Here is a 26,626-nt window from a genome sequence, read left to right as displayed (position 1 = left end):
TAGTCCCATTATCGATTCTCCCATTAAGCGCAAAATGTCGTAATATAAATGAATAATTGAAACAAACATGAGTATATTTCCGAATTAAATACGCCAGAAAAAAGCTTAAAAGTCGGCATAAATTGATTTTCATTTGTATATTTTATAAGTGGTTCTCTAACTTTAAATAATTATTATCAGTTTGCTTAATGGCTCTCATTTGCTTAAAGATCAAACTCCAAAATAGAACATTCAGTTACTGGCCTAAGCAGTATCGCACTTATGTACATGAAGGTATGAAAAACTCTTACGATAAGTATTCAATTGGTTGTAGTTAAGTGATTTTGTGCCGCTTAAGTGTTAACTATACGATTCCATTTTTATACACAATCAGCATTTTGGAAAAAACAGCAATTTTCGACCGAGTAAAATGTACATCTAAGCCCTAATAAGGTGACTACAAACTAGAGTAGGTATATATACGTATATATAAAATTATAAGGGTACACTCTATACATAAGTATATAAGAAAAGGCTTCTGCATACTGAGCACAAATGTTGCAGGCAACCAACTGGCCGTCGAATCGAGTTAGTCTGGTTCCCAGCCAGGATCCCCACGGCCTGGGCTCTTAGGATCTAGGCGAAATTGGTTAGCTAAACTACGAACTACTAGGACGGGGTGGCGCCCCTCAGTGATTGGCGTCCTTCAGGGCCTGTTCCTCGTGATCGGCGTCGATCAAGGACTGCTTGCGCTTCCCATTCGAGCAGGACTCCATTTGCATCTGCTTGGCGTCGATCAGAGAGTGCTTCCGCTTGTACTTCTCCAGCTCGGAATCGGACTCCTCGTCGTCGTGCTTGTTGTGCAGGCACGGGAAGTCGAACATTCGCTCACCCTTTCCGAACACCTCGCCCTCCTCGATGGTCGTGGGCAGGCTCCTGCAAGAAAACAAGAAGAATTTGTTAGATAAGCACATCATCAACCAAATAATAGAACTTAATAATTATTTAAACAATTCCGATTCAAATTATACCGGTGGCTTAATTCTCCTTAAAAAACTGATTACCAAAGGGCAATTATCTTTATTACTATCACACTTTACTTAAGGCCCTAATACATATATTTCTTTGTATTAACAAATGAATGCCATTCATCGATTAGGTGAAGATTTATGGAATCTTGATGAATGATAAATGTTGAAAAGCTAAATTTTGGATTCATCAATCATTTATCAATTTTGAAGACCTGATTATCATTCACTTAAGGTGATGCATTTCTTTTTTGTTTAATACTCAAATCTGCGTAATTACTAACCTGTTTAGCGTCTCTGGCAGCAGCAGGCAGACAAAGGAGCCTGCGAAGAAGAGGACACCCAGGATGATCGAGGGCGCCGCCTTGAAGAAGGTGCCCAGCCAGAGGATGTAGGGCGCCAGGAAGGAGGCCGCGAATCCGGCCACGTGGACTGCCGCCACGCCCTGACCCCTCACGCAGGTGGGGATCAGCTCGGTGGCGTACTGAGATCCGCTCTCATATGAGATGGCCACTCCGAAACGGGCGGCGATGGTCAGGCAGGCCAGCAGAATGGCATTGTGGTTGTGCTGCTGATACGCAATCGCAATGCCGGCGGCGGCGGTGAAGAGTCCGCCCACCAGCAAGGATCCCGAGGCCATGCCTTTGCGACCAATGCGATCCTGCAGCAGGACCAGCAGGATACTCGAGGGCAGCACTGCCAAGGCACTCAGCGAGAACATGATGAAGGGGGAAATACCCATGCCCTCCACGTTGCGGGAGACGGCATCGTAGCACAGGGTGATCACCATGCTGTGAATGAGAGAATAATTAACATCTTTGGCAAGAAGTACTAACTACAACTCACCTCTTGAAGAACAGAATGAGTGTGTTCTTGCGCATGCGTGGCGTTCTGAACATGTCCAGCAGAGTGGCCTGCTTCTTGTCATCGCCACCCAGCATTTCGTGGGTCATTTGGCAGTGGCGCCGGAACTCGTCGAAGTCCGCCTGGCTCACCCGGCAGCCATTGAACTTGGCCACCCGCTTCAGCCTCACGATGGCCCCGTCGATGTCATTCCTGGTGACCAGCCACTGGGCACTCTCCTGCACCACAAAGTAGTACAGCACCACCAGCAGAATGGGCAGCGACGTGCAGGCCAGGTAGATCTGCCAGTGACCCACCAGAACTGCCAGCCAAGGAGTGAAAACCAGGCCCAAGCAGTAGAACAGACCCACGGCCATGTTGAGACCCAGGGTTCTCATGCTGGGTCGAATATATTCGAGCACTATTCGGGAGAAAGTAAATCAATGGAAAGGTCTGTCAATCGTAGTGGCAATACTTAAAAATCTCAAGGAATGCATGCCAATACATTCTAATTGTAAGGCGAAATATGACAAAGGAGCCAGCTTTCAATACCATTTCATATCTGTTTTTCTACTTACCTATAATGTACATCAGGTAGAAGTTTGTGTCCGCTGCCAGGCCGGAAATAAACCGGCAGAGGGTGAAAGTGGCCACGCTCTTGGTGAAAATGGTGGAGAAGTCGCCGGCAAAGCCGCAGAAGTTGGACAAGATGAGTGCGGGAACGCGGCCAATCTTATCGGAAAGCAGGCCGTAGAAAAGTGTGCCCACCACGGAGCCAATAAAGAACAGAGACTGGCCAATACGTGCCTTGTACGCCGAATCGCAGACCCAGTTTAGCTAAATACGATATGATCGTTAGATTTAATATCCAGCTTTATTGTTCCGTAAACCAGACATACCTCTGTGTTCATGCTTCTATAGCCGAAATCATAGTTGTATATCCATTTCTCGCAGGCTTTGCTGCTAACGGTGACATTGCTGCCATTGATGTCATCCAGTCGGGTGCACGATGGATTCTCGAACTTAGCATAGATCTCGCCGATCTCCTTATATGTCATATTCACAAGCTTGTCATGATAGCACCAGTGATCTGGCACAAAACTAATGACAGTCTGCGTAAAGTAATGCTGAAATTCCAGGAAATTCAGTAAATTTGCTGAGGCAATAGGGTGGATATTAAGAACTCACCATCGATACGATGATATTAATGAACCCGAAGAGGGCGAGTATCATGAACTGGTAGCGATTGAAGTCGCCACATTTGGCCAGGATCTGATCGAAGTCCATGTTGTATGAGTGTAATTGGAGCTAAGTGAGCTGAGTTTCTGTGGTGTTTGTACTGTGGATGGTTGTGACTTGGTTCTATGAACGCTGACTTGTTTGGGAAAGGAGGAGGCAAGCCCAATTTCCAGCGGAGTTCACATGTGATGTATCACAATTTATTGTTAGTTGTCACATTTGTTCCTTTGGCTTGGTCTGAAATGAGAAAGCGTGTTTGGATCGTTAATTTGGGTCAATGAACGTTTCTAGGAATACATTTGGATAAGATTATCTTGCTGGACCATATATCACAGTAAACAGAAAACAAATAAATTAAATAAACAATTTCATTGTTAAAATTTCTAAGTATTTTAGTAGATTTTTGTTCACAACCAATATAAATATACTTAGCAAACTTCACAATGATGCTACAAATTACTTTTTTGTAACAAAGTCAGGGGATAATTTCGTAATATAAGCAACAATCTTGCTTAAGTAACCCCCGTTTTTTATCAACCTCCGGCTGACGAGATTTTAGGGCTCTAATTTTATTATTGTCTAGCCACGTTCTGTCATCAAATCAAATCCCGTTTGCTTTTCCCTCTAATTGTTTTTAAATAATCGTAATAGGCAAATAAATGGATTCACTTAGCACGTTGGGCGCAGTTAGGCGAGAAAATCGATCATGAAAACAACATTTCCACTCGAAGCTAACCATATTGAACATGATTCGCCGCCAGGCGAGATAAGCAATTGACTACCGTTGAGCACTTCGTAGAGCGAAGATAACTGCGATCAGACTTTGGCCAAACATCGTTCGGCGTGTTGGACGAGCCGAAATTAAGGTCACCAGAGCGGATTCCACAGGCTAGTTACATGTGGACTTATCGCTGGCAAAATATTTATATAGGCGTTCATTTAGATAAAACCCCGAAAAAAAAAGTTGCTAGTTGGAGGCCTGACTAATGCGAGGGCCATAACTCCGCCCGGAGACTGTTGTCAAGTACGAGAATCGACTTTCAATGTGGCACGAGCACGTGCAGATGACGATATAGACCCTGACTGGATTTCTCCGAATAGATTTTGCTCTTGGAGTTGGACACTCGACAACAGCGTGCTTGGGGATCCGGCACTGGTGATTTACATCTTGGCGAAATAAATAAATAATTTGTGGATCTCTTCATGTATTTGTATGTATTTGGGGTGAGTGCAACTGGTTTTCCCTTGGTTTTCCACTCTAAGAACCACTTTTTGTGCGTTTTTTAAATCGGATTCAAGGTTCCTTATAATTACACATTATACACAAGATCTATCGAGTGTCGAAACTTGTGAAGGCCGAACCAAAATATTTTTTAGATACATTCTGAAGTTGTGGCTTACAAAGTCAAGTAAGCGTATATATATAAATAACTTTTAAAATTTGAATTTATTGTTTTTTGTAATGCTATTTACCTTTAATTATAATATATGTGGAAAGTGAAAACTCTGGCCACAATTTTGTTTACGAACCACTCAGCAAAACAGATAAGGCGAAACAAAAGAATAAATTGAGCAATTTCTGCAGCGTAGAAACAAGATGTTTTCTGCGACGCACGGCAAACAAAATTTCCAAGAGCAATTTGTTTAGGGATATAGCTATGTTTTTGTTGATGTATTTTCAAATACTTTTCTATATTTCAAAGTTCAATGGCTCTGTCACAGAAACGCACACGCGGCCAATAAAAAATGAAAATGTTTTTGCAGCCCGTTTTTTTTTTGTTTTTTTTTTTTCAGAGGGGAAGTCAAATATTTATCACGAAAACAAACGCGCACGCTCAACTTGATTTGAAGGAAATTTTGTTAAAATACGTTGAGTGCTTTTCCTTTTTGCTGCCTTGGTTAGTGCGCTTGTCGGAACCGTTTAGGCCCGTTGGAACGAGCTGGCCAAGAGCGATGGGTGCGATGTGTATCCGCCGAACGCTCCTCACAAACTGAGCTGCCAAACGCCGCCGACGATTGTTTATTAAAAACGGCAAACAGCTGTTCTGTTCGCGCAGCAACGGCGACGGCGGCGGCGGCGGGAAATCGAACTCAACTCAACAGGCGGACCAGAAAACAGGTCATAATTAAATCCAAAACCTGTGAAAAACAAACACATCGCCCAGCTCGCCAAGCTCGAGTTTTGTGATTTTTATTTTTTTGGGCGCTTTTACGAGCGACCACACGGCGTATACTTGATTGGATTCGATACGATTTCATTTGATTTACATCCCCATACTCCACCCTTGTGATCGGATTGCCTTGCTAATTCCTAAAACAAACTCCCCCTCGGTATAATTTTTAACTTTGATTAACTTGCCCTATAAATAAATGGTTGCGTTTAGCCATTTCAGAGAGCTGAAAATATCACTTTAAGGGGAAATTCTTGGCTGATTCACTCGATTACGATTATTTTGCTAATTATTAATTAAAATCGTAGCATTGGCGGTGATGTTGCAACATGTTTTGATTATCTTTTTGGGTCGCTTTCTTTGCACTATATCTTGCATACAATCGTTATTTTGATACTTGTTTATTTTCAGGTTTTAAGAAGAGTCATAACCACACAGATACGGGCCTGTTGCCAGTTTTAAGCTTTTACGAGGGCACACGTAGGATTAATATTTTATCAAGAATGAAATACTTGGCATAAACTGGCAAGATATGAAATGAAAGCCAACTTGAACTCACTTTAACTTAAACCATTTAGAGCAATGCAGTCAGACTTGACGAAGATCGTAATGTGATTAATCAAAATTCTTCGGCAATTAGTAGACGACAATTTATTACACACTTGAGGCTTATTGGTAGCTAAAGGTGAATGAGCAGTGAGCCATAAATAAATATCAATTTGTTGGCAACACTAATCAGAAATCAAAGCTCATGGCTAATGTTCTAATGCAATTAAAACCCAATCAAGTGGGTAAGGCGAGTACAAGGCATACGGCCCACCAATCGACCCGATTAGATAATGCCCAATTTCAGACGTTGTACACTCAAGTAGCCGACTTCCATGTGCTAACGAGTTGGGTGCCGTTAAATCGAGGTGCGTAGCCAAAATAAAAACCCAATGCCAAAACAATATCGCACTTTCCCCCTACCAAAAAATAAAAAAAAAAGGAAACACGTGCTGGCCTGCGCTTTTTGATCTTGGCCAACTGTACTTGCCAGATGGGTGATCTTTCAAGAGATCCGGAAAATGTGCAAATATTTGCATTTTCATTGCGATTTCCTTTGTCTGCCTGACTGTCTGACAAAGAAACAAAGAAGTACAGGGCTCCATTGCAATGGATTGGCCCTTTTCAAAGCAACCGAATAAACAGCATTACTCATCGCGCATACGCCCTGTTATCAGACCATCCAGCGGGGAATTTTCACTGAATTATGTGACTAAGCTGCATTTATATGCTGCTCGACAGATCCTCTTACACTTTTTGGCTAACTTTGGCACCTACTTGAAAAACAAACAATAAAAAGGCGAAAAAAGCCAGTATTAAATCAAGAGGCGTTAACAAATCAGCGGCGAGAATTACGAACACCATTTTTGGGACTGTATTAATTTGTTGGGCTAATATTAACAACACCTAGATTATGCTTATGCAAAGGTGTTAGCCTTTGAAGTTAACTAAAAGTCTATTTGCGCTTAAAGGTTTTTCGATTCTGCTTATAAATAAGCAAACAAAGAAGATTTTGGTGTCTGGCTTTTGGTTTATTTATGAAATGTATTCTGTTCGCTTTCTTTTCTGAAAAATACTCTTATACAATTTGCAGCACAATATTGCATTTAAATGAATAAATATTAAAATCGTCTAAAACACACTCTTGATTATTAAATGCATCCAAGATGCACGAGGATGTTTTTTGTAGCATTTATATGTCTTAATAAAAAAGTGTATATTTTTAGTTTTCACTGTTCATTTTCTTCAGTTGCATCCTTGAACCGTTAAAGTTTGTGGTTTTTCCTTGGAGATTTTATTTTAGCACGCAAAACCCAATATTACCTAGTACCATAAACTATTGTTGATTTGGATTTAGTTCACACACACTTGCGAAATGTTTCGAAAATTGATTTTATAATAATAGCCATCAGAGATTGAACTTACTAATTAGACAGTTTTGAATACAATTTAACGCATTTTACGCGACGCAGCAATATTTCCCGAGTTCGTCCGCGGATCCTGAGCGACTTTCCCTCTCACTCTCACCCACACTCAGCGATCAGCTGTTGGGCTCCCGCTCGCGATCTTTTGCTGCTGCTCGCGTGACAATTGGATTCGCTTTGACTTCAAGTTCACAGCATGTTGTCGGTTATAAATGCTTTCGCGTGCCAGCAAAGTTTCGCTGCCAACTGTAAGCTGCAACTGAAAACGAGTGCAGTGTTCTTGCTTCAGCCCTCTCTTTCTACCACGCAATTGCTCTCTCGCTCTCGCTTTTTTTTCAAATAAAGAATGCACTTTATCCCTTTCACTCGTATTTTCCCATTTCACACGGAAAGAAATTTGGGTACCGACTTCTTTATTGAGCTATTTAAGCCGTATTAAAGTTGAATAGCTTTTTATACACTGAAGAAAATAAGTTCTGCCCCTCTCTGTCCGGCTTTCTCTCTCTCTCTCTCTCTGCCAAAGAATGCATTTTACACAAAAGGGAATTGTATGATCGTTTAGATAGTAATACGTATATTTTCATTGGTTTTGAGCTAAAATATCACTTTAATACTAAAGAAAGAAGAAAATACTTTTTACTGTGTACCCATCCAAGTTCATCAGCTTTAGTTTAAAAACACCAGCCACCACATATCGAATTTCCCTTCTGAGAACCATAAATTGATCCGAATGTTTGCTATAGTTTGCTGCTGATTAAGCCTTAATGACACAATTTCTTTTGTTTGCCGGGCAAGCAACAATTATATTTCCATGAATATACACAAAAACAGTTGGCATCAATTAGAGTGCTTGGCGACACAAACATGCCAGTGAGAAACGCCTCTATAAACAAAGTATTTTAATGGGTTAACAATTAGGGGAAGATTTCTAGATGGGATTTACTCGAATGGGGGAGAAATAAAAATAAAAGTGAATTTGAAGAAACGATCTGCTGTTTCTTTGTATGGAGTGGAGTATCTTTATATCCCACAACTACGTCGCAGAATCGGATTAAAGTTTTACTGAGCTAGACAGCTCTGAGTAATACGACCTTTAGTTTTAAATAAACTACACTTTTAAAGGCCAGATAGGGCATCATTTGTGTTATAGCCACAAACCGGAAGCATTTTTCCGAAAGTTGCAGGTAAGGGAAAGCCCTCAGGTCCGAGATCCGATTGATAAGAGGACTTGGCATCGAGAACGCGTTCTCCCCCACTGATAAAGCTCGCTCTCTCCGCGCTCCGCTCACTCTTTCCGTTGGCCATCCGATCCGGACTGGTTTGTGTCAGTTGTAACCAATTATGAGCACGGGCTCAGCTCCCATACCATTCGCATTCGCATTCGCATTCGCGACTCGTACAATCGGCCGTGGGGCAATGCGGCGTATGCTCAACAAATGGCGTCAGCAGTTTTTCTCCATGAAATTACGAAATTACCATTACCATTGCCCCCAAAATAAAAAGCCACTTCAAGCACCAAGGGTCGTTAATCCAGCCCTCCATAAATACCAAAATTGGTGCTCTATAATATAAGTATGGAGTCCATATAGCCAGTTTTTATAGTTTGGAGATAAAGCTCGAATGATACACAGCGTTCCTTGGAAAAAACATGAAATTCTAGACTGAGAACGTGATGGCAAGGCATGTAATCGGAAGCAAAGTCAGAGGAAAACCTTGACTTTATCTTATCAACAAGATTTTATTACTGTCATTGATTTGATTTAAATAGTTTTGCCATTAATACATCATTGTATTACAGTAAACCTGGACAATTCAGTTCTTTGACCCACTCAGAAAAAAGCAATAAGTTCGCCAAAAAAAGCAAACGATCAAAATCCAAAGAAAGCCATTTAATTGATTGGCCAAACATAAACACAACAATCAATTGTTGCATAAACAAATCGATGAATGAAAGTGCCGACTCACCGAGAAATGCTGGGCAATTGGATCGAAGTCAACCGAGATCCCGAGATGGGCTATGCAAATGATGTCATGGCACCTCCATCCACACATACGAGATATATGCTGGCTGGGTGCCGGTACCAGCATAAATGTTGGGAATATTCCATCGACAAGTGGGGGCAGCTCTGCGCCGGAGCAAAACAAATTGATCGGAGGGTTTCTGGGGACAGGGAGCTTTTCCGAACCGGTATGAGTCGGATTGCATAGTCCACACAAAGGTCTACCTTTGACGGTTTGGATGGCAATCAGCTGATAGAGCTATAGACAACAGTTGCCCAGATCCGCAGTTCCCCCGGATCACACCGATCCACACCCAGACTACGCATTAACATTTTACGATCGGGCTGAATAACAGACTTTCGATCGCGAAACACGTTGGGCGAGTCTTTCTCCACGCCAGACACATAAAAAATAGTGCAAAACTAAATACTCTGACCCCCAAATCAGAAATCACAAAAAAAGTGGACACAAAAAATCCAACGAAAACAAATGCGAAGCCAAACGAGCTTGGCAACGATGTCTCCGGCATAAAAAGTTTAAAATTAAATTCAAACTATATATATTTCTGTTTATCGTTCGCACAAAGCAAACACGCACACACACATGGACAGCAGATACAAATGAGTCAAAAACGTGACTTAACTTTTTGCTTTAATTTATTTGTTTGTTCTTTAATTTATGCCAAGAGAAACATGCGCATAATCGTTAGTTAATTAAATGGATATGTATCAGGCAATCGAGTTTACTGCGAACATCAATCATTGAGTTGCAAACGTTCGAATAAAAATGGGCAAGGTGGCTTAGATTGGGTGTCTATCGGTCAAATGTCATTCGGGGGGCGGTCTTTCTTAAATATAAAAACCAGTTACAAACGCGAAAATCAAAACAAGTTATGCGATCCACTGCACTAAGGAGACCGCTTCCACGAATGCAATCAAGATAATCGCGCCAATATGTATCTCCATACCAGATCCAACTGGTTGGCCCGAGATAATGGTTCTCATTTCCTTCCATCGGCGCAGTGCAAAAAAACTGCAGTTGCAGCTCAGGTGCAATTCAACTCTAACGGCACTCCGAAGTGTGGAGTGAAGTCCACTTCTAGGGGAAGTACCGACACTCAAAAATACTATGTATCTCAAGAGTCTTGAAATAATTCAATCTTTTCTCTACTAATTCAAAAGCAAATAGATACTAAATATAATCTTATCTTAATGTTCATTATTCATACTCTTCACTTCTTTCTTTTGTACATTTAAAGAGTTTTTTATATTGCTGCTCGGAATTTAAAAACAATATAGTATCTGATAACTGCCCTGACACACAAACGAAATCGTTGTATCTCCACTGGGAATAATATTTATAATGAAATGGCACTGCCTTATCGTCTGGCATCTTTAATCACGGCTGAGTCAATTTATTTCGCGCTTATAGTAAGTAAGGTGTGTTTATAATCTTAGCTTTCTTTAAGATATGGATATTTATACCATTTCCGTGTGCTGATTAAGCCAAATACCTCGGTTGCATATCAGAGCTCTACCCTTTCAGCATTTACAAGTGCTCAACTCCCACGAATCCTTCTAAATATGAGCTGTGAAAACAAGGACATCAAAAGGACTGTGTGCTTCCCGCAGAGAAAATTCCATTCGCATTCAGATGCGTCCGCCCACTTGAGTCTCCATTCCCAGAAAAGCTTCAGTTCGTCATCCTAGAGCCATTATATTGGCCAAGGCCAACGGAACGTGTGTCTTGGTCGCGATCCAGAAGAGCTAAATTGAAACCGGTTCGATGGGCGGCGGGCTGGGGGCGGCACTCGGGAAAATGGGAAATAAATAGAAAACCAAACTGTTTGCATTCACTCGGTCTATTTTTAAGGGGCACCGTTTTCATACACGTGCGCATAAACATATTTATGTGCGCTTGAAATCATACAACTGAGCGAAGTCGATTGCATAAATTTGTTAATTGCTATTTATATGGGCCGCCACTTGGCGACTTGGCGAGCGGCAATAAATAGATCGAATGCAAAACTTTCCACTCGCCTGTGAGAAACTCTTAGCTTTTTGCTTTCCCGATCGCCAACTGCACTTCAATTGCCGTCAATTAATTGTTGCCTGGGAATGGGCATGCACAGTAGCCCATCTGACTGCACTTGGCACCCAACGATTCACTCACAGCACGGAATTGAGGATCTTATTGAGGATTTACGGAGCAACCGGAATGGAGTGTTTCTAGTCAATGGAATCGATAGTATCCAATAGATATACGGCGATTCACCGTTTGCACTTGCACTTCGAAAATTTCGCGGATGCGTTTTCTGATTTCTGGTTTCCGTTCCTGAGCGAGCGCCGATGTGCGACTGTTCAATGCTCGTCAGGTACTCGAAATATCGGCCATGACTTTGCCAAAGAAAAACTAAAGCAAGTACGGGGATTGCCGAGCTGACTCGACTGTAAGATACCCTGCGAAAGGGTGAGGTACGTTGCCATGAGATAGCATATACATGTTATATACATTATTACCCCTTTCAAAAGAGTGTGATTGAAGTATTGGTTCATATATACTATATTCATATATTCATATTCATATATACTAACCGGTACCTATTTTAACTCAGTCTTTAAACTCACTCTTCAATAGTAGATAAATGTGAATATTTTTCTAGGAATCTTAATTCGTTCTGGGAATTAAGAACTTGATTGGACTTGAGTATTCCAAACTAATTTCAAACTAACCATCATACCCAGTCATTTCTTGAGCAAGGGGTACAACTAGATTTCAATTTTGTTGTAGTGCTCTCTCGCTCTTTAACGTTCTCTCTCTCGCTCTCGCTGTTTGTTTCTTCTCAGCTGCTAAATGCTGTCTTCCTGGTTTTACAGGGTGCATCCCCTATGCATTTTGGTTCATAGGGATGCTAAACTGTTAGGGAATTTTCCAGCAGTTGGATTTCAAAGATATCAACCCTCTTAAGGTAAACAAATTACGCATTTATCTTTCTTTAAAATGCAGATGGTTTGTTACCACCTCAAAATGCGTTTCTATCCAATGCGTAACAGCGCAATAACCTGATAACAGGTAAGTACAAAAGAAATAAAAAAAAGTAATAAAATCGGAATGGAAATCAAAAGTTTTCCGCTTGGCACAACCCCATCCTACCCGTAAAAATAACAAAAAAGAGAGATCCGTAGAGCATGAACTGCATGCGAGCAACAGAAATGAATCTGATTATTGCAGTTCTTTGTTAACAATTATTTATTATACGAATTTCGATTTAACCAAACGGAACCGGTTCGATTTGCGCTTGATTTCTGTTTGTTTTCCGAGTGTCTGGCCCCAAACCAATGACGTCAGTGGTCGTGCATTCCCTTTACAAATGCCCAAATTTAATTATATTTTGTTTTTTTTTTTTTTGTTTGCCTTCTGATTTTTTGTTTGCGAGCATTCAAAGCCACTCGGCCGAAGAGAAAAAATTCTGATAAGTACTCAAAATGTCAACAAGCACAATGCTTTAGAGTTGCGCATAATTAATTATCTGTATATCTAAAAAAATATACATAAACAAATATATATTGCTACACATTTGATATAAGTTAGAAATGAATATTTCAAAAACTAAATCTATAAGCTAGGTACTCAGAAATGAATATTATTTATTTATTATTTATATTTATTTGTTTAATCGTGCACGAATGCATCTTCCCCAGCGACCTTCACATTGAGCACAAATTCTTTATTTTCGTGGGATTTTCGATTCTTGGCAGCGTCCATCGAATCTGCTTACTCATTTGTTGACTCTCACAGTTTGCCACCTATACTAAACATGTGGGATTATAATTAGTATAGTACTCTAAATTTGCACTGAGGATGCATTTGAGCAGCTGGTACTACTTTGTAGAGGGGTTAATGGTTTCTTTGCGTTGTGAAAAGTGCTGATAATGAGAAAAGATTCGATATTTCGCTGACCTTGCCCAGCAAACGACTCATCTTATTCATCTTATTCTGAATGCAACTGCAAATGCAATTATTATGGCTGACACACTTGGGTTTATTAAACAAGTGCGACAGTTCAACTTGCATAAATTCAACCATATCGTGTCACAGCTGTCTTAATTGATACAGAAATGTGAATTGAAAATCATGCATATAAATAACATATTATGTTATTTTTGCCTCAACCCATCATCAATCAAATATTCACTTAGAAAATAATAAAATACATATATATGTGAATTAGAGCGTATTCTGCAATCAACTGTGATAGCAATTAAATTTCGTTAAATATTCCTTTTGTATTTTATGCCGGAAATTAGACGCTAAATGTTTGTTTCAAATCTATGATATTTGCCATGTTTATATTTAGTTTTGATTGCTAAAAGTTGGTTGACATGTGATTAAAATAAAAATATCTTTTAAATAACCGAAAATGCTAGAAATAATGGATTATTATTATTATTATTGATTTTTATTGCTACTTATAAAAAAAAATGTAACTTGTTTATTGGCTGACGATTATAGTTGATAATTTAATTATAATAATTTAACCGAACGGATTAATAGAATTAACTGCCAGTTTTTATATAATTATATTGGTTGTTATTGCAGCATTTGGCGATTAGTTATGCTCATGCTGGATTTTTTGATTATAAGCTTGGATTTATGCGATCGCTAATTCAGATGCGAGTGTGGGGGAAAACAAACTAATTAGGAGTCGAATGACGCAGGTTGGGGTTGTTTATCCCAAAACGAAACCCGATCTTTCCGAGCTTTCTCCACGGCAATCAAATCAAAACCGACCCTTGGTGCAAATTTGAAAGAATCGTAAATCATCAGTATTGTGCGTGGTCCATGCGTAAGCAGGGTAAATTACCATCAAATCTACAATTGTGCCAATCAATTGGCCGGCACTCGGGGAAAAGCGATTGAGGAGGGTCTCCTGGCGTGTAAATGGAACTAGGAACTGGGAACTCGGAACTCGACATGGGATGTCTTCGAGGGACTTCGCGGGGGGTCAGCTCTATTTATAGAGCGGCTCAAGGACATCGGAAAATACATAGACAGACATTGCCTTAATTTATAAGCACGCAAATCGCGTGCGCCATAGTGATATATACTCATATGAATTTTCATGGGCGAAAAGCCTGGGAAATGCAACAAAGGCCGAAAATTCTGTGACTCAGCGGTTCTTTGATTTGCTGCCATTATGCTGAAAGTTGAAAGGAAATTGCGTTCATTATTGACTTGTTGTTTTTCATTCGCGGCTTCTGTATTTTGATAGGCGAACAATTACTTATGGTTTCTTATGGCGCTGCAAATTGATGTCTTTGCTATTTATTAGTTAAGAAAACATACAATGTTGCAGGAAATAGAAAAAAATCCAAATTAAAATTGCTATTTTTATGTTATCGTTTAGCACCGGAAATGTTCGTTTTCATACACAGCGTATTCGCAATTTGCGCAATTAGTTCTAAATATTCAGTTGAAAGCGGTTTTAATGAAGAAAAGTGAAATTGAAAGGTGAAATTGAAATGATTTATTAATTGTTAACACATTGCGGTGTATAAATAAATCGTATGCTAACAAATGCTAATCTAATGTGAAATATGAGTGTAAAATTCTCGGAAAATCCCTGACCTTTTACACATGGCGTATGCGTTATTTCTCGCACACTTCATTGATTTAACAGGACGATATCCTGTTCCTCCACAAAAATGTGTGCTCGTCTTAAGTGAGTTGTCCGTCTGGCTGATGGTATGATGGTCCCATGTTACTCAAAAATTGCACATTCACGCCTGAGAAAGCATTAATAACGCCGGCTCACAACATCATTATTCAATGTCATGTCGGCGCGTCTTCCGCGCGGAGCAAACAGACCGAACTAGGAACACTTTGCACTCTCTGTGCATTATTTAGCGCCAACTTGGGGACATCGGGGGGTCCATGTTAGCACATGGGTAGCGGGAGCAGGTTGGGGCGACTGGGTGGAATATTGGTCATGATATTCCTCAAGGGTAATTACAAGCAGACGGGACTTTGTCAGCTGGCGACTAAGCAAATCCGTCGTGGGTTTAAATAATTAAAATGGCCAAGCATAAGCGATCGATGTCATTACACGGCGGCGGAAATGAAATAATAATCAGCGGGGAATGGGATAACAAAGAGTGATTCACTTAGTCGGAATTATTAAATCAATAAAATTATCAATCTCATTAGCATGAGAGCTGCAAAAGTTTTTGCGAAAGTTCCCCTCCTTCATGCGATTCGCGTTTCTGTTGAAGTTCAAGGAACCTTTCGCCGTGAAAGGAGCAAAGTTTCGTTGTGTTCCTTGCACTGATATAAATCGTTGCCTGTTAGTGGGACTTAACTGTCTGTCAGCACAAAGAACACAGCTCCTGGCGAAGTCCTTCCTCCGGCAAAAAGCACAAAGAGCGCTGCAGTTCCTGGACTCCGGAGGACGGCGGAAGGCAGGGCGACAGTGAAGCCTCAACCTTTGTTGCTTAAATACGAGTATATGCCGGCGCCGGCACTAAAAATCAATATCTGGAATGAAGGGGCAGGGGAAGTTGCACGGGCCCAAAGAAAACATAATTGCCAACATTGTTGCCTTACAAACTTAAGATTTGACATATAAAATGTTTAACATTTAATTTGAATGCTAATCATTCAAATACCAATTATAGTGCAAAAGACCATGCTTAAGTTCATTTTAAAATTGAGTACTTTTCGTACAAAAACATAATTAGTAGAAGTGCACTGCATAAACTACGGTTTTTGCTCATTTCTTCAACACTGCAAAAGTTGGGACCACGGGGCGTATGGGTAATGCAGCAAACCGCAAAAGGTCAAATGGCTGAGCTGATACCGCCGAATGCTTTTTAATTATGAAAATAACAAAGACAAATGAAACGAGAGCCAGGACACTAATTGACTCACCCAGAGATGCGCCGCAAGGACTGGTTACGAACTGCCAGTTGCCAGGACAACGTTTGTGGGCACCCGTGGGAGGACAACTGCTTACGAGTGGATATCCCAGGGCAACGCCGCCAAAGGCTCCAACGCCTTGGGGCAATAAGCGAATGCACTGCCAGGGGCCAATTTCATCGAGCCCGGCATCTCGTCCTGCGTCCTGCGTTCAGCGTCCTATGATGTTTATCCTGCCAATCCGCGACGTAAACTGAACCCAAGTAGCCCTAGCCCAACGGAAAGCAGGAGTCCACCGCTCGCTCAGCCTCTGCTCTGCACTGCGGAAAACGAGGCAAGCGAATGAAAATGTGTGCGAGTTGTGTTTTCACTATACCGCCGTAGCGCCATGTGCGCGTAGCTGGCGGTACAAATCAGCTGAGAGCGCGCACGCTTTTCACGAGTGACGTCACCGTTGTCGCGACTCATGCGCACCCAGGGCGCGGAAGAGCGAGGTGGAGAGCGAGCGCCACAGCGAGAGCGAGAGAGATGCCCCCAGATACCCAAGATATTCAGACACTCAAATAATCGTGCTCGTGTATCTGTATCTTGGGGAAGTCGCCTGCTGTGGCGCCGAATGTGCTTGGCCCAAATGCATGCTTGTTGCGCCACTTGGAACCATCCCTCCTCGTCCCCTTCCTAAATCCATCCCTCACCCCACCGCCAGGAGGCGAAGAGGGGGGTCGTTCTGGCCGACCAGGGATGGCTGATGGCGCGCTACAATGTGTGACTAGGGCATATAGACATTCAGAACTACTAGTATATTATACTAACATAAAGGGAAAAAACTTAATTTAAGTTACACCAAGTATATCAAAATAAATACTTTAATTATTTATATTAAATCAATCAAAAATTCAATGATTAATTGTACTAAATCACATATCCTAATATGTGAGAAAAATGTATGAAACATTTAAATAAACTAACCCCATAATGGAAAATAAAAACATACAAAATATTTAAGTCTTGAACATTACACAAATGATTTAAAACTCCATTTAGAATCAATTTATTCACCCCAATATTTGACTATTTGTTTATTGATATAATCAACATTAAATAGAGATTCCAGTATATATCAACATCAATATACATACATACGGTTTAGTGTATGCAATAAATACATGTATATATGTTATGCTATCTAAAATAAATGTTCATGTACGCGTCATTTGAGAGCCTGAGTTTTTTTACACGAGTGAGAGATTACTTTTTACATTTCGTAATATGCAATTAATTATAAAAGTATATGAGTTGTGCTCGTTTACAGATTGGCACTCACTTGGGCTGCATAAATATAAATTTGAGCCACATAATAAATCATTTTCAATTAACAGATCATAAAATTGAATTATCTATATAACAATTACTGGGCTCTTACAATAAAATAAAGCATGAGTAAAGCTTGTAACCAGTTAGCAAACAAATTGCTAAAGATAACTAAATAATAATAAAAGTGTCATAACTAATAAGTCATAGGCCTAATTAAGTGACTGAAAGGAACATCCGTAACACAAATAATCACTTTGAATGATTTTTAACTTAGTCACTGAGTTTTTTGTGCACTTCGTCTAAGCAATCGGCACCGGAAATTCCTGTGATTGGATTTTCGCCGTGTATAATAGCATCCATTTCGATCTGGGTGAGATTTTCAGTAAGGAGCTTTTCAATGTTTATGAACTTGGCATTGGGCTCTTGAATGGAGGCAGCATCCATGTCCTGGTCAACTGGCGTCTGGAGCACCGAACTGCAGCGCTTGGCACGCTCTGAAACGAAAGGTAATTAAAGTTAATAAAAATTAATAAGTTAAGATTTAATCACATACCAAAACGAGCCCGGTGGGCCTCCTGATCGATGATAATTTCATTGGTCACATACACCTCGCGTCGGATTTGGTCACGCAGTTCCACGCTCATGTCCGGAATGCACCAACGCACCAAAATCATCACCAGTGCCACAAAGTTCTGAAAACAAAAAGCAAACCATCAACTAATTTATGCAAAATATTTCATCATCACCCGCCCCTGAATTACAATATTTAGTCTGCGATGTTGCTGGCGAATTTGGGGTCAAATGAAGCCTACCAAATGACAACTTTCCAGGCAAGTAAACGGAATTGGCTAAATGCAGCTTAGACAGGTGCTAGCCTCAACCCTAATATAATGTGTATTGGGGACGATATCGTCGAGTTCTAGTCGAAAAAGAAACCCCTTAGAAACCAAAACCGGCACAGCAGCACACCGCTCAACAAACATGCAACACATGCAACATACTTGACTCGATGGACTTTGGATTCTAGCAGCATAAGAAAAACAGAAAGCCGGGAAAGAATGAATGGTAAATATAAAGAACCAAAGGAAAACTAAATGGATAATTGGCCCTAGTTCTACTTAGAGCCAAAAACTTTAGTTAGTAGCTGTGAGTACCTCGAGCCAAGCGGACGCGTTTAAGGAAAATAAAATACAATACCAAAATTTTAAAAAAGGATATAGAAATACAAATTGTATAAAAGAAATAAATAACTACACAAAAGGATTACAAAAGGATATGATTAAATCTAATTGAAACCAAACAAGCTGAAGAATACAAAACTAAAATCGGTCGAAATATTGTACAAAGTTAATTAAGCTTTTTCAAGATGAAGTACTTTGAATTCCTAAGCCTTTCGTCGGTGGGCCTCTGCATAGCCTGTGGAGACTTGCTATTAGCAGTGAGCATACTGGGTCCTTCGAGCTTCTATCTATACCTCGATTTCATGGATATAGAAAAATGGGAACAGGATGCCGAAGTGGAAGCTTTGACTCCCATTGGAACCTTCTTTTCCACATTGGGTACCATAAAGAAAATGACCAAATATAATTGTTTTCTAAATACAAATTCTTACAGTGAACTATCTGTGGGTGCGCGAGTTCTCGCAGGTTTTCTATATGACAGCAACGTTTATAATTTGGGTTAAGGCAATGATAAACCTAATGGTGGCCTGTATTCTTATCGACGGCATAAAGCAGGTAATATATTTTAAATATCCCAAACAAATTACTTATTTAATAAAAAATATAACAAACTATTTAAAGAAACGTCTCGTATGTATTGCTCCCTGGTTGATAAACTCATGTCTATCAATGGTTGTTGAAACGGGCATTTTTGTGAGCCTGGAGCTGCGAATTGATGAAGTTGATGCCGCAGTGGATCGTCGAATAGCGAGAAGCCTAATCTTTGGCGTATTTATAGGTGAGCTACTCCTTTAATACTTAAGTTACATAATTGTTTATATTTCAATATATATTTCAGTGCTGAACGCGTTAGTTTCGTATGGTATCTATGCTCTTTATCGCAAGCTAAAGTCTGAGCCCAGTGAGAATCTTGAAGTCATTCCCCAAAGCCCTCCACACACATTTAATGCCTGAACATACTTAGAAGATAAACTATTTTCAAGAAATTTACGTTTTGAAACCGACAAATATAAATGTTTGAAAAATAATAGAAATAAATCTTTTCCTAAGTATCACTCACTTCAAAGACGACCACAAAACCCAATCTGCAGGCCAGAATTATGTAGAACATGCTGCTCAATGTGTATTTTTCTGGAGACGATGGTGGAAGTCGAAAGTCCGTGTATCTGAAAAGAAGTTAGCTAATGAGTAACGAATTTGATGAAACTATTCCATATATTTCACTCACCTGCATGTTGTTATGTTAGAGAGATCGCCAGCTAAGCTGTACAACGTGGGTGAATCAATGACTTTGAACTCTGATAGCGTAAAGTTCAGGTAACCATCCAGAGTGCCGTTCTTGTTCACGTAATGCCGGTACACCAAACGCGGAATCATGTCAGAGGTAAAGGCAATGATGAATCCCTAAATATGTGGTAAAAAGTTTTAAAAATGTTGATGCTTTTACTTCTAAGAATTCTACCTACATTTGTGATCACGCTGAGCTTGCCTATGCAGTCCAAGATGCGATACCACACTCCTATATCTCGAACTCGCTGTGATACTGGACGCTTGTGGTGGGTCAATAGTTTCTTTGCATCCAGTCGCATTTCTAGAATATTATTTAGCAGGGCAAAGAATGGCGCCAGCGGAAAAGCGGCCACAAATATGGTTACGAAGCCGTACTGCAAGACCATCTCCAAATACTCGGGAAACAGACCTCGGGCACCCCAATCCAGTAGCTTGAAATCCCGCATCCAGCGTTCGTCCTTCGTCTTGTCTGGATTCGGGGTGTTGTTGAAAAGTCGCGACAGGCCGACCTGAATGGCCAAAACCTTTCGCCAGAACATGGGAAGATACACTTCAAGAATTGTGTTGAATGCCTGCTTGCCAACCATTATAATGGCTAACTGGATGCACAGCTCCGTTAAACAGCCACCCGACGAGCACTGCAAATTAAACAGGTTATTCATTTAACTATAAGTAGATAGAAAATGAAAAGACTCACCTCCTCCTGGCGATAGTCAAAAAGCTTGTTATACTCCCCCGGATGGCCCACGAATTTTCCCTTAAAGAAAGCTATGTAAAAAATGGAGGCGTAGTAGTTAACAAACTGCAGCAAATAAATTTTAAGGGTCAGCGAGTCATCGAACTGAGTTTGAGTGCGCCACATTTCCAGCTCTGTCAGGTACTCGGCCAAATGATTGTACATCTAAAAGGAAGCGTAGTATTAGTGGCATTTCATTAAACGAAACCATTTGCTTACATAATTAAGTATATAGAGCAGGCACAGATTCACAAAGGCTGCTGATGCTGTGGCCAGGACAATAGCGCTAGAGGTGGTCATGGGACTAGAACCCACTTTAAGAGCCGCCAGCATAGACATTCGGTATACAACCACAGCCAGCAGGGCCACAAAGGCCAGTGCAATGAGGAGCAGTACCACTGAAAAGCTGAACACAGTGGCGGGTAGTTTCATGCGCCAAAAAGGAACCGTTGGCTCTTTTATGTTGGTCACATAATCCACTCTCGTCGGCGGTATGTGCTCCAAACGCGCCAGGTACTGCGGCCTCGGATGCTCTTCATGCACATCGAATCCCGTGAGATCCCAGCGATGCGTTATTTCGGCAGAGTACCGCTTCCACAGCTCCAGGAACAGGGTGGCCCAAAAGGACATAAAGACGGCGAAGAACACGGTGCTGGGATTGTCAATGAGGTACGTGACTTTGGCATAGTTGCAGGTCTCTTTCAGGTCCCAAAAGTTGCACCAATCACAAAGGGGACACATGGTTATGTTTGTATTACCGCTCTGGCAAATATCTTTCCTGCAGATAAAATCATTTAATTAGATTCCATTCTATGGAGCATTATTTAAATTTAAACTTACACAGGCACATAGTTTTTAAGGGAGAACCATGAATATAGGAAACAAATGACACCCACTATTGAGGCCAGCAGCAACATGTAGGTGTAGTAGCCCAGCCAGGCGAAGTACAAGCCTAAAATGGATAATTATACATTAATAAACAATATTTAATTTTCTCTTATATGATCTCACCAATTTTGACACCAAAGTATTCCTTGATGTCATCCAAGGGCTGATAGCGATACCATTTGGGCACAGAGGCCCAATGTTTGTACAGCAGGGCTCTCATGGTTCCCGTTTCGGTTATTTCACCCTGTGATTAATACATGGTTTAGTTAAACAATTTAGCTATCTATTATCATAATCTATTACATCGTGGAGTGGATAGGCAGCAGAGTAGACACCCTCGGCAATCAGTCGCTCAATACCGAAGGCCATGTCATGTTGATTCTTGGCAGGAAATCGCTGGCGATCTAGGATGAACTCTACGATGCGGGAACGGACGGCGGTGGTAAAGAAACAATCCTGTCGGATGTCAAAGCTGCCGGGAAATAAGAAAATTAATAAATAAATAGGCACGATAATTGTCATAGAAATTTAGTTTGACTCACAGATATTCCTTATCGCGACTGTAAATGGCGGTGAATCGATGAGCTCGCTTTGGAAAAATTTCCTCGTCCACATAAATGTTACGCAGAAAGAATTGGAAAACATGTTTAAGACTAGAAAACACGCTTTTGGTCGATCGATTGACCACGGACATTCCTGGAATCTAAAGGCATTGAAAATTCAAGTTTAAATAGTATTTAGAAACTAATTGTAATAATTAAGTATTAACATTCAAACTGGCTTGTTCTAAGTTACATTTTCTTTATACAAAATCTATCAAGGTTAGGCTGGGTATTTTAGTTTGATTTTAAACAACTCACAGCGGAAGCTAAACGAAATATGATAATTTAAGATTATTTTTAGGGGATTAATAATAAAATATTTAACTGGTTCAACTTCAACGCTTTGGCCAACCTTATTGGTCAGATAATGGGCCGCATTTCGTAGGCGATTCGATCTTTCAGATATGCGCAAATTGCATAACGACTAAAACATACAAAATATAAAATGATTTAAATTAAAATTAAATCATAAATAAATAAATTACATTTTCCGGAACTTTTAATTTTTAAAAAAGGCCTAAAAGAATGCTATAATTTTGACTTTAGCTTGGCATTAAAAAGTATGTTAACTTACCTCCTTCATGGGCATGCGCAGCTTAAGAATTTCCGCATACCGTCGCAGGACCTCCAAAGGAGCGTGGATCTAAAATCAATATATATGAGAACATTATACAAGTTGATTGAGCACTGCAAACTCACCTTAACAAACCAGATCTGGTCCTTCTGACTGGCCTCGACCTCCAGCCCCTGACTAATGAGATTCGCCTCGAAAACACGACGCTTTTCCGTGTTCTCCAGCTCCGTGGGCTCGTGCGCATTGATCCTGTAGGCCAGGACGAAGTCAATGGACCGGATGCAGTCCTCAAAGAACAGCGAGGTGTTAATCTCGCCACGCTGATAGAACTCCCTGGGGCAACTGCACTCGCGATCATCGTAGACGCCGCCTGCATTGCCCTTCACAAAATCCGGATCAGTCATTGGCAGAAGGGGAGCGGCTGGATTCGATGGGTTGGTCCTGTCCCCAGTGGGCCTTTTGCCATTGGCCCTGGGCTCGGCAGATTGTGGCAGTTGGAGCGTGGGGGCGTTGCTATATACGGACAGTGACAGATAAGGTTAATTATCGTATTTAGCTAGGTAGATAAACTTTTGGCTGAAACGTAATCCAGACTCACTTAAGTGGGATTAAAGTATAGGAAAGCTACTTTATAGTGGGCTTAAATGTAATGTAAAGTAACTACACTTATTCTGTAAACATTTTTAACATTTATACAGTTGTAATAGTAGCTAGTGATTATTTTCATAATAATATGAAATAATTGCAAGTCACGGCTAACTGGGAAACCCAATGATATACAATTTGAAGCGAGTAAACGGGACCAAAACACGTTAAATTCCCGGCTGGCGACGCCTGTCGTGCGGAAAGGTCCTAATGGGACGCACGTCCCATCAAAACACCAATAACATATTTAGGTCAACCCCTGGGAGAGCCAAAGCCACGGGAATTTAACGACCTGCGACATTAAATGAGACCTCTTTGCGACGGGAAGGAAACGCACAAGATGACCTCAGTTAACGTTTGCTCCGTTAATCCAAGTAATTAAATGTAGAAACTAAGAAATCTCAGCATATGCTCGGGTTATCTTCAGTTCAATTTCCTCGGAACTCACAGCAGTTGCTAGTGTTAAGTTGAAAATGTGCTATAAACTTTAACAAACACTTCTCTCATTACATACAAACATTTGGTATTTGTTTGCTAAAAAGCAGCTTCATGTGATGCGATTTCTGGATGAGAAATATCTAATGATTCACAGCCTTTAATCGATATAGAGTACTTAAGGCTTCACAGTGCAATGGGGGTGAGCAATCTTTGCCGGGTTTCATTAAAAGTGTATATAGCAAATGAGTAAAAGAGTGAAAAGAATAATTTATTCAACTGATAAGCAATCAAGCATACTGTCTGGATTTGAACTTATGAGGTGCATTTTGTTATCAGTAGCATTACGCTTTCAATATGCATATGTATGCCTATTAAATAGATAATGCAAAAATAATAAAGGCAAGCGAGATAAGCCAGTATATAATAATAATAATAATATTGGAACTTAAATTTTAGAAAGGGAAACGTTAACTAAACCTATTCTAATCGTAAATCTTGTTATTCCCCTCTTTTGTTGCTTCGTTCTTTTTTGTATTATTATTATTGTCTGAGCTCTTGGTTCATTAAGCATTTTTACACTTCTTTGGCCTTCGCACAACTCGAAATTATCTTCAGCTTCTTTCATGAAAAACATAATTAAAATTTACATATAATGGCTGTTTGCTTTGTAGGCCCACACGTTTTAAATTTTCGGCATTTGGTTTAATCAAGGCCAAGAGAGTGAGAGAGACATTAATTTATGAAACATGTGTGGCGTTTGTTTTCTGATATATTTTTGCAGTGGCTGCAAAAATCACTTATATAATTTAGACGTTCCTGCTAAAATGCCACCGTTCATATAGGCATTATATACATATGTACATCGAAGGCTTATTCATCCCACAAGATCGCAATACTTGAGGTGTTCAAAAAAACGATGCGAGATACGCGACACACATAAAGAAAATATTGTCTTTTGCTTTTCGCCCGAAACGATGATTAATGCTACAATACACACGGAATTATGGCAGAAAAACCCGTTTCCCTGAAAGGTGATCGGTTTGTCTTGGATTACAAAGCTTACAGAATCTAATCACAATTATCGCGGAAAAACTTATGATGGAAATGTTCACCTCTTCTTCGAGCGGATAATTAATAAACACTGAATTAAAGTCTACAAATGTTGGCCATGGCAACCGACGAATTTGTTGGGAGCGAACTGAGAGACGACGACCAACGCGCAGCAGCGAAGACAACAAACTGAGAAATGAGAGGCAAACCAGCTGGGTTTTTTGCCGGTGGCCCCGCTTCCCCACGGAGCAACCTGCTGCACCGTTATATACATCCCACCAGTCAGCTGTTTTACTCTCGAGAGAGCTTTGAGCACATGTTTTTCCAACTGATCATTCGGATGTCAAGTGCATTACACACACACATACAAATGCGAGTTTAAGCGTAAATAAAAGATAATGGGTATCTTTTTGTCTACTTAAACGAGAGCAAAGCGTTTATTTACCATTTCCCGCTGGGAAAGTCTATTTCCGCTGCGCATGATAAGAAATTGGAACGATGCCAAGTACTGAATGAGAAATCAAATTAGCTTGATTGCAACAATAATAGTTGCTATTGAATATTAAATGGTCTGTGGGGACTCACCTAACAATCGTGAGTCACTAAGCAACTGAAATAATTGCTCAGCAGATTTAAGACAGATGTGAACAATCAAACCAAATATTTGGAGTATATATACGGACAAAGAATCGCACTTTATGTGTTTGGGCAAATGTACTTTTTCAGCTAATGTTTATGTTCTACCTCAATGAGAGATAAGATATACAGGGTGCTATTTTCCATTTTTATGATGTTAAGCTTATTTAAATATCTATGAAAATAATAATTTGATAATAAATTAATAATAGTTATAAAATAAGGGATTCATTATTTAAATATATGGTTTTATTAGTAATCATTTTCTAGACACCCTGTATTCCGCACAAGTGAAAACTCAATTACAGAAAACTGACAACAAAAGCAGTCGGCTGCAATTAACTTTAATGGTCACTTCCTCGGCCCACTAAGGTCTGAATTTGGAATGGGGATTCCCGCTCGATTCACGCTCTCTTCGAATGCTGGTAAAAGTGGGCTTACTAACCTTTCTGCAAACCGGGCTCTCTTGTCGGCGGCACCGAGTGATTCACGCGATGCTGATAGTTGCTCCTGGTCCAGGAATCTCTGCGAACTGTCGCGCCCGCGCCAGAAGCTCTCCTTTCCCGTTAGACGCTCGTGAAGATTGTGGCGCTTCATCAGCTCCATGTCGAATGGAGCGAGGGGGGTGGTGAAGGGGGGCTCCAACGGGACAGTGGTGGTGGGTGATATAGCGGGGGAATGGGGACTCCGCTCCAACAGCTGATAGCTCTCGTCCTTGGAGAAGGGGGGTGGCGAGGTGGCCTCCTCCAGAGCGCCAACTTTGGCGCTGCCTAAATTTAGCATCTTGTTTCTGAGAAATTCTTAAATTTAGCCAGTTTCGCTAAATCGCGCTCTCTCTTCTCTTCCGCTCTTCCTCTTCTGCGGTGCTTTCACAAGGCATCTGCATCTGTGTGCGTTTTTGGCCAGAAATTCAGCAATCAACTTTCATCTTTGCCGCTCATTGAACTACTACTACTAATATCACACCCCACTATTGCACTTTACACTGCTGCTATTATTTAATAATTATGAATGAATTAATTTCCACTGATTTTGCGAGCGACAACAGAGCGAAAAACCGTTTCTGCCAATGTTCTGTAACAAACTAACGAAGAGCTAAGGTGATGGGCAAGTGCCAGTAGGTTCC

General features: G+C 40.6%; 3 protein-coding genes and 1 long non-coding RNA gene across 13 annotated transcripts; 2 read left to right on the top strand and 2 right to left on the bottom strand.

The window, feature by feature from the left end:
• Positions 1-122: 122 nt before the first annotated feature.
• On the bottom strand, positions 123-16,458 carry LOC6727437 (organic cation transporter protein). Of its 5 annotated transcripts, none has more exons than XM_016176406.3 (7): positions 16,159-16,458; positions 3,039-3,326; positions 2,750-2,977; positions 2,429-2,687; positions 1,854-2,271; positions 1,292-1,798; positions 123-915 (listed from the first exon to the last, which is right to left on the bottom strand). In XM_016176406.3, exons 2-7 carry the CDS (start codon positions 3,135-3,137, stop codon positions 669-671), a joined length of 1,758 nt encoding a protein of 585 aa, XP_016034009.1. In that variant the 5' UTR covers positions 3,138-3,326; positions 16,159-16,458; the 3' UTR covers positions 123-668. The 5 variants fall into 5 exon arrangements, with proteins under 5 accessions (XP_016034009.1, XP_016034008.1, XP_039151700.1 ...); XM_016176405.3 differs by lacking the exon at positions 16,159-16,458 and adding an exon at positions 11,404-11,621; XM_039295766.2 differs by lacking the exon at positions 16,159-16,458 and adding an exon at positions 11,506-11,616.
• On the top strand, positions 8,829-11,073 carry LOC120285067. The gene is made up of 2 exons (XR_005544329.2): positions 8,829-10,670; positions 10,737-11,073. It is a non-coding gene; the product is annotated as an uncharacterized LOC120285067 (long non-coding RNA).
• On the top strand, positions 12,153-20,024 carry LOC27208462. Of its 2 annotated transcripts, none has more exons than XM_044923459.1 (4): positions 12,153-12,303; positions 19,075-19,196; positions 19,263-19,419; positions 19,480-20,024. In XM_044923459.1, the coding sequence occupies exons 2-4, from the start codon at positions 19,116-19,118 to the stop codon at positions 19,593-19,595; spliced, it is 354 nt and encodes a 117-aa protein (XP_044779394.1). In that variant the 5' UTR covers positions 12,153-12,303; positions 19,075-19,115; the 3' UTR covers positions 19,596-20,024. The 2 variants fall into 2 exon arrangements, with proteins under 2 accessions (XP_044779394.1, XP_016034007.1); XM_016184021.3 differs by lacking the exon at positions 12,153-12,303 and adding an exon at positions 18,618-19,019.
• LOC6727436 (anoctamin-1) lies at positions 17,174-26,626 on the bottom strand. Of its 5 annotated transcripts, none has more exons than XM_016176401.3 (15): positions 25,946-26,626; positions 22,857-23,244; positions 22,732-22,800; positions 22,483-22,581; positions 22,098-22,258; positions 21,859-22,027; positions 21,679-21,799; positions 21,508-21,619; positions 20,887-21,445; positions 20,629-20,832; positions 20,108-20,569; positions 19,870-20,045; positions 19,702-19,807; positions 18,014-18,152; positions 17,174-17,954 (listed from the first exon to the last, which is right to left on the bottom strand). In XM_016176401.3, the coding sequence occupies exons 1-15, from the start codon at positions 26,281-26,283 to the stop codon at positions 17,731-17,733; spliced, it is 3,327 nt and encodes a 1,108-aa protein (XP_016034002.1). In that variant the 5' UTR covers positions 26,284-26,626; the 3' UTR covers positions 17,174-17,730. The 5 variants fall into 5 exon arrangements, with proteins under 5 accessions (XP_016034002.1, XP_016034000.1, XP_016034003.1 ...); XM_016176399.3 differs by having other exon boundaries at positions 22,510-22,581; positions 25,946-26,625; XM_016176402.3 differs by lacking the exon at positions 25,946-26,626 and adding an exon at positions 24,927-25,063.

The sequence above is a fragment of the Drosophila simulans genome, chromosome 3R (genome assembly GCF_016746395.2).
Source record: "Drosophila simulans strain w501 chromosome 3R, Prin_Dsim_3.1, whole genome shotgun sequence".
NCBI lineage: Eukaryota > Metazoa > Arthropoda > Insecta > Diptera > Drosophilidae > Drosophila > Drosophila simulans.
This window is presented reverse-complemented; position numbering and strand designations above follow the sequence as displayed.

Bases quoted from the DNA above. Each gene is read 5' to 3' on its own strand.
- LOC6727436 (XM_016176401.3), bottom strand. From the start codon at position 26,283: ATGCTAAATTTAGGCAGCGCCAAAGTTGGCGCTCTGGAGGAGGCCACC. The intron at 21,800-21,858 runs GTAATAGATTAT...TATTAATCACAG, and splicing joins CTGCCTATCCACTCCACGAT to GGTGAAATAACCGAAACGGG. The intron at 21,620-21,678 runs GTGAGATCATAT...TATCCATTTTAG, and splicing joins ATACTTTGGTGTCAAAATTG to GCTTGTACTTCGCCTGGCTG.
- LOC6727437 (XM_016176406.3), bottom strand. From the start codon at position 3,137: ATGGACTTCGATCAGATCCTGGCCAAATGTGGCGACTTCAATCGCTAC. The intron at 2,688-2,749 runs GTATGTCTGGTT...TATCGTATTTAG, and splicing joins ATAGAAGCATGAACACAGAG to CTAAACTGGGTCTGCGATTC. The intron at 1,799-1,853 runs GTGAGTTGTAGT...TCTCATTCACAG, and splicing joins CTCATTCTGTTCTTCAAGAG to CATGGTGATCACCCTGTGCT.
- LOC27208462 (XM_016184021.3), top strand. From the start codon at position 18,827: ATGAAGTACTTTGAATTCCTAAGCCTTTCGTCGGTGGGCCTCTGCATA. The intron at 19,197-19,262 runs GTAATATATTTT...AACTATTTAAAG, and splicing joins TTATCGACGGCATAAAGCAG to AAACGTCTCGTATGTATTGC. The intron at 19,420-19,479 runs GTGAGCTACTCC...TATATATTTCAG, and splicing joins AATCTTTGGCGTATTTATAG to TGCTGAACGCGTTAGTTTCG.